This window comes from Limulus polyphemus, unplaced genomic scaffold, assembly GCF_000517525.1.
Source record: "Limulus polyphemus unplaced genomic scaffold, Limulus_polyphemus-2.1.2 Scaffold2017, whole genome shotgun sequence".
NCBI lineage: Eukaryota > Metazoa > Arthropoda > Merostomata > Xiphosura > Limulidae > Limulus > Limulus polyphemus.
Window position 1 is genome coordinate 161,070 of NW_013667627.1, and position 6,990 is coordinate 168,059.

Below are 6,990 nucleotides of genomic sequence, written 5' to 3' on the forward strand. Positions count from 1 at the left end.
ATGCTTCTAGCACTTCTGTTTCTTCCCCTGCCTTCTTGGCCATCAAGTCTCAGGAAGAGCGATCACCTCTTTCCTTTTGGGCCAATCATCTCTTTGATTATAATCGCCCCTTTACACTGGTGGAACTCAAACTTGCTCTTCATTGGTCTGGTAGTACATTGGTTGGACCTGATGATGTTCATTATGAGATGTTGCACCATCTCTCTCCTGCCTCTCTTGCTATTCTTCTGGTTATTTTTAACCAGATCTGGCAGGAGCATGTTTTTCCTGATGCTTGGCGCCAGGCTATTGTCCTCCCTTTCTCTAAACCTGGGAAGGATCCCAATATTCCTTCTATTTATCATCCCATAGCTTTGACTAGTTATCTTTGTAAGGTCCTAGAGAAGATTGGTAATGCTCGTCTTGTTTCATTCCTGGAATTGAATACGCTCCTCTTACCCACCCAGTGTGGGTTCTGTTGACAGCGCTCCACCATGGACCATCTGATTCAACTTGAAACATCGATAAGGAAATCCTTTCTCAAGAAAGAACACCTTGTTTCTTTGCTCTTCGATCTTGAGAAGGCTTATGACACTATGTGGAGGTATGGAATTTTGCAGGACCTCCTCTCCTGTGGGTGGCATGGCCATTTACCCATTTTTATTCAAAACGTTTTACTAAACAGGCTATTCCAAGTCCATGTGGCTGTAACTCTTTCATGTTCCTTTCCACAGGAACTTGGAGCCCCTCAGGGCTGTGTATTGAGTGTCACACTTTTTAGTGTTAAAATTAATGCCATCAATAATAATCTTTCGATTGTTGCAAATGCGCTCTATGTCGATGACTTCCACGTCCGTGTCAGTCGTTGAACATGAGGTTTATTGAGCAGCAACTTCAGATTGCCCTCAATTGGTTGTTGACATGGACCACTGCAAACGGTTTTAAATTTTCTTTTTCAAAATCGATTGCATGCATTTTTGCTGCCAATGGGGTCTCCACCCCAATCTCTGTCTCAACGATATAGTTATTTGTGTGGTCCCTGAGGCAAAGTTCTTGGGGTTTATTTTTGACCATAAGCTTAGCTTCATTCCACACATCAAGCAGCTACATATCAAGTGTGCAAGGGCTTTGAACATCCTCTGTGTCCTCTCTTCCAACTTTAGGGGAGCAGATCGATGTTCTATGCTCAGGATCTATCATGCCCTGATTTGATTCATACTGGACTATGGTTCTGCCAGAACCTTGGCCTTGAAGATGCTGGACCCCATTCACCATCTGGGGCTTCGGCTCTGCACTGGGGCTTTTCGCACTTCTCCAGTCCAGAGTTTGTACACGAACCTCCTATTCACCTCCATCATTTGCAACTTTCTTTACAATATGCTACCAAGTTTCGATCCTTACCACAGCATCCCACCTTGGATTGTGTCTTTCTTCCTTGGTGGGCAATGCTCTTTCAGAACAGACTGTTTGCTATTCCTCCCTTTGACCTTCGTATCCAGGCACAACTGGCTGAATTGGGTGTGGCATTGGATGACATTGCTGTCCCCAATGATCAGCCCATTCCACTATGGCTTATTACCATCCCTTCCTGTGACTTTTCCTTGAGTCATCTGAGGAAGGCGGATACTCCTGATTGGAAGTTCCATCTTCTTTTTGCTGAACATCTTTTGAGCCATTTTTCTCTTCTTATTTACACGGATGGTTCGCAATCGGGTGACTCTGTAGGTTCTGCCATGGTGTGCTGTGGCTCGGTAGTTGCTCGCAGGATCCCCTCTACAATTTCTGTGTTCACTGCCAAGTTGTATGTTATTTCTCTTGCCCTGGATTATGTAGAAGCTATGCAGTACATTAATTGTACTATTTACACTGTTTCTCTTCTGGCCCTGGAATCGCTTAACGTTAGTTCTCACCCTGTTGTCGATGTTCAACAACGACTGGCCCAATTTTCTGATTTTTTTTGGATACCTGACCATGTCGGTATTCACGGGAACGAGATTGCTGACACTGCAGCTAAGTCCGTCTGCTCTGGTGCCGTTACGGCCATGCCTGTACTGTACATGGACTATGGTCCTGTCTTCAAGGCACAGTTTCGTGCCAGTTGGCCATCGACTTGGGATGAGCAGCGTCATAACAAGCTTTTCCAGATCAAACCTTCTGTTGGTCTTTGGCCACCTTGCTTCCGTAAGGATCAGAAGGAGGAAGTTGTCCTGGCAAGGTTATTAATTAATCACAGTTTTTAACCCATTGTTTTCTTTTATCTGGTATTGGCCCACCAAGGTGTAGTCATTGTGACACTCAAGTCACAATAGCCTACATTTTACTGTCGTGCCATTGTTACAACCGTGAGCGGCGGCACCATTTTAGACAGGCATTTTCTAAGAGTTTACCCCTGACGTAGGACAGTGTCATTGGTAATGGTGACACTGTTCGACTAGATTGTATTTTTAATTTTTACGCACTATAGGTCTTTTTAATTGTATATAAATCTTTTATCGACATATTTTGGTTTTAACTCGCTGTATTTTTACATTTAATTCTAATTTACTTTCACTGTTAGAGCAAAAGGGCAAAAGCTTGCTTGATCTTGATTTTCAGTATGAATACGGACCGCGAAAGCGGGGCCTATCGATCCTTTTGACTTTAGGAGTTTTAAGCAAGAGGTATCAGAAAAGTTACCACAGGGATAACTGGCTTTGGCGGCCAAGCGTTCATAGCAACGTCGCTTTTTGATCCTTCGATGTCGGCTCTTCCTATCATTGTGAAGCAGAATTCGCCAAGCGTTGAATTGTTCACCCACTAATAGGGAACGTGAGCTGGGTCTGATATATCCCTCTGGTCTACTGAACTTGAGGTGAAGACAGTATGATTCTCTTTCCTACATCACCTAGTGGCTGAGTTTTTGATTACAGTTGACTTGCCATCAATATGATCCTCTTTCCTACTCCCACATGGATGTTGGTTCCTGGTGCCTTGGTTTTAGATCCAGTTGAGTTACTGTGTACAATCAGTTGCTCCCTAGCCACACTACACCTTGGGACACATCCTTTTCCTCTCACCTACATTATAGTCATCTAAGGAATTAGGATTCAGAATTGGGTGGTTTGGATCCCTATCCAACCGTTGTTCTCTTCCTTTTGGATGTGTTCCACCCATGTCTATGTCACCTCTTTCCTCACGGGGCAAAGAGTACACCTGGTACAGAAGTGATGTGATCTCCTACATATGTTCCTCTTCTCTTTTAGAGGGTTATTTGGCTGCTTTCAAAGAATAATTATTTCTTTACCTTGCACTGGTCCCTCCACCTATTCAGTGTTGGATTCTAGCTATTTATTTGAGAGGAGGTAATGAACCATATCGAAGTTATAATTTTCCTACACTGAAAATGTATTTTGATAGATATTTACCTGCTGTACCACTTCCCACCCTTCCTCCCCACTAAAATCTGGTGCTTCAATTTTCTGCCAAAACTCGAATTAATAGTCTGGTAGAATCTGATAGAGGGAGTCAGGTGGGCGTGTCGCACTCCTATTTTTGGAGTGTTATAGCATGATGATTTATGTGCCAGACGCAGTTGAACCATGTTCATCGTAGGGTACATGGGAACTCGAGGCTTTTGGCATACGAAAAGAAATTTTTACATATAGAAGGCAGCACTGAACGAGAATAACTTTATGTTACAGGAGGTAATTATCTGTAGGAAGTACATTTTCAGTATAGGAAAATTATAACATTTAAAAACTGAAAATCACAAAACTTAACAAATAAAGAATTTCAAATGTACGTCAGTATTAGATATCAGCAGATTAAGGAAACCGCACTGTTATTGAAAATACTTAATATAAGGAAAAACAAAAGAATTGCCAAAAAAATCAAAATATCAAATGACTTGTATTATAAAACTGAAATTGAAGTGAAGCAGATACTGAAATATTACAATGAAAGAGGAAGTTATGTGAAGATGAATACAAGCAAATTATATAATTAAGCTGAGACATTTACCAGAAGCATGGCTTAATAAATCAACAGTCAAAGTATTTCTAAGCATTGGTGAACAAACTGGAAAAGAGATGTCTTACAAAAACGTGAGGCTGGAAGCAAGCTTAATGGATAAGTAGTTAAATCAATGTTTGTAAATGCTGTCATTCAAGATGATTGAAATGTACAAATAGCGTGTAGGGAATTTCGTAAAAGTCCATACTGTTTTGCAAGATAATATTGGTTCACTATGTAGTGAAGCCTATTTTTTTATATAATAAATTGTATTGAATGTACTTGTTCTTTATGCAATCATTTGTACTTGTTATTTTACAAGACATAAAAAATTAAAACTTGATTCCAAAAGAAAAACACTATGTACTGTAGTTCTATTAGAATACGTGTGAATAATAATTAAATGTTGACGTATGTGTGACAACTTCCCGTCTGCACGTGCACATTTTTCATAAATCTGTGCTCTTAAACTATAAACTGATTCGATTATTAAAAGAAAGTTAAAGCAGAATATATTTTTCTCTAAATACAAGTTCATCAGGTGTTTTGTTTCTATTCGAAGTGTTAGTAGTATCTAAAATTTACAAAAACTATTCAAATGTAATAAATTAGATACTCTGGCTTTCAGTGTGTGATATGTAATCTTCTTTAAGAACTTGTTGTATTAGGAATTCAAAAGACAAATATAATTTTAAAAAGGTCTTCAAAACATTTTTATAATCAATAAATTATCTTTTAAATAAAAGACATTTTGACCTACTTAGAATAATATATACAGAAACTTGTGATCAATTCCTTTGTGTGTTATATTTCATCATAGTCTTTAGGATAATATTAAATAAAATGCATAAATATGATAATATTAAATGTTGTAGAATGTAGAAAACAGCTCTTATGTGAAACTTAAATCTCAGTGATGAACTGTTAGATCCATCATATATATATATATATATATGTGTGTGTGTCTTTTTATTACTACACCTAGTGTTTTTTATGTTTCTAGGATTGGCAAGAGAACCAGAAAAAAACGCCTCAGTAAGTTTTTTCTTTTCATTATATACCAGTTTTACATGATTTAATAAAAACATTTTTGGTTTTCTACTGTTTCTTGTGTAATTTTCTTGAACACAGTTTTGTCAGTGATACAGTATCTTTCATTAATTCAGAATAAAGATTTATTTACTAGCACTAGTATTATTTAAGAGAAAATTATCAAGGAAAAAGTTCATAAAGGAGAAGGTACGTTATTAAAATAACTATTAAATAAACTATGAGAAGAAAAGGTTTACATTTATTACAACACTTGTTTTCACCTGAATATTTATTGTTTAACAATACCATTTCAGTCGTTTGGGAGTATATGAGAAATGGAGGGTCAAGGGGTTTTTAAAGAGGGAGGAGCAAGGAGCACTACAGGGGGTCATAGAACAACTGTAACTGTAATTCGATTTATTAAAACATTAATATTACTCAACCATCTACGAATAAGAGTTTGATCCACAATATTTGGTAAGTACATTTTAGATAAAATGTTATATGAAAAATTAGGGTTTTTTAGTGTATTCCCTTCATCTTCCACTTGAACAATTCCATAAGACAATGCGTTTGACTATCTATATAAATTGTATTTTTTAAAATAACTTTACACGTTATAACAATATTCTTTAATTAAGCAAAATCTTAAATTTTGTGAAAAGAAATACGATTTATTTTTAGCTATTCGAGAGAAGCTAAAGTTTAACACCGGAGAAATCGTTAGTAAGGCCCTTTTTACAAGCAGTCCCCCGGTGGGACAGCGAGAAGTCTATGGTTCGATACCCGCGGTGAGCACAGCATAAATAACCCATTGTGTAATTTGTGTTTAATGACATGGAAACCTTTTTCACAAACAAGGTACATTATTGGTGTTATAATAAACTTGTATATCCAAGTCGTACTTTGCGTGTAAATAACAGTGAAAACAACTTCCAACTAATCAGTGACTTAGTTATCATTATTACTATCATGAGTTTTTAAGCAAGTGCATGTGGAACATCGTTTTTCTTCCTCCCTCATTTATTGACGAGGAAACTTGCTTGGAATAAATACCGATCGGTGCGTGACTAAGAGTTAAGCAATCTCACATGTATTTACTTTTGCTGGATATCTCGTGATTGAGCATTAATGTTTCGAACAAAATTGTTAAATTAAATAGTAGCTTAACAAATCAAAAAACAGTGTGTATTTACATCAGTCGCAATGCGACTTACGTCATTAACAGTATTAATACGCAACCACACATTTTTGGACAGTGTTTTCGAGTCTTGATCAGAATCGGGTACAATAACTTGTTGTTTGGTTATAACAGTTTGTTCTTACATAACTAAACAACTATTGGTGGCTAGGTTACGAAATTTTGAACCAGAGAGTGCTTCTTTAAAATATAGCACTGGGTCGATAAAAAGAATGAAATATCTAAATTGAAACATGTTTAAGGTTTTTCTTTAGAACGAATTATTACTGAGCTACACCAGTAGATAGCAGCATGCATAAATACGTTATATTGCCATTAGTCTATTTGCAGCGGGAAATTTCCATGTGTCGTACTTTTAACGTATTCTTCCAATTAAGAATTCGTATGTCGTTATTAATCTTTCTAAACGATTGGTCAAGATAATAATTAGAAATACAGGGATCCCTCGATTAATGCGTTTTCGTTTAGTGCGCTTAAATTTTTTTATAACCAATATTCGATTAGTGCGTGCATAATACTCGATTAGTGCGGTAACACACATTTCATTTTAACCATAGTAATTGAAAAGTAAGTTATAGGCACCGAAATTAAAAATAGAAAATAGGTAACTATTTTACTTGTCTAGTTATCATTAGTGTGTCCACCCCGGGGTATTTTAGCGATTTTTTCACCCCTTGCCCCGGGATAAAATACTTGAAATACCCCGGGGCAAATCTTTACTATTTTACTGAACAAATATCTTTTTCTATAACAATAATTCATAAAACCATCGTCATCATGATGATCGT

General features: G+C 37.0%; 1 protein-coding gene across 1 annotated transcript in view; it reads left to right on the top strand.

The window, feature by feature from the left end:
* Nucleotides 1-6,990, top strand: part of LOC106465671 (TAR DNA-binding protein 43-like) — a 65,070-nt gene that overhangs the window by 44,432 nt on the left and 13,648 nt on the right. The window contains exon 5 of the mRNA XM_013925905.2: nt 4,973-5,027. Coding sequence (XP_013781359.2) covers nt 4,973-5,027 — 55 coding nt within the window. The remainder of the gene's footprint in view (nt 1-4,972; nt 5,028-6,990) is intronic.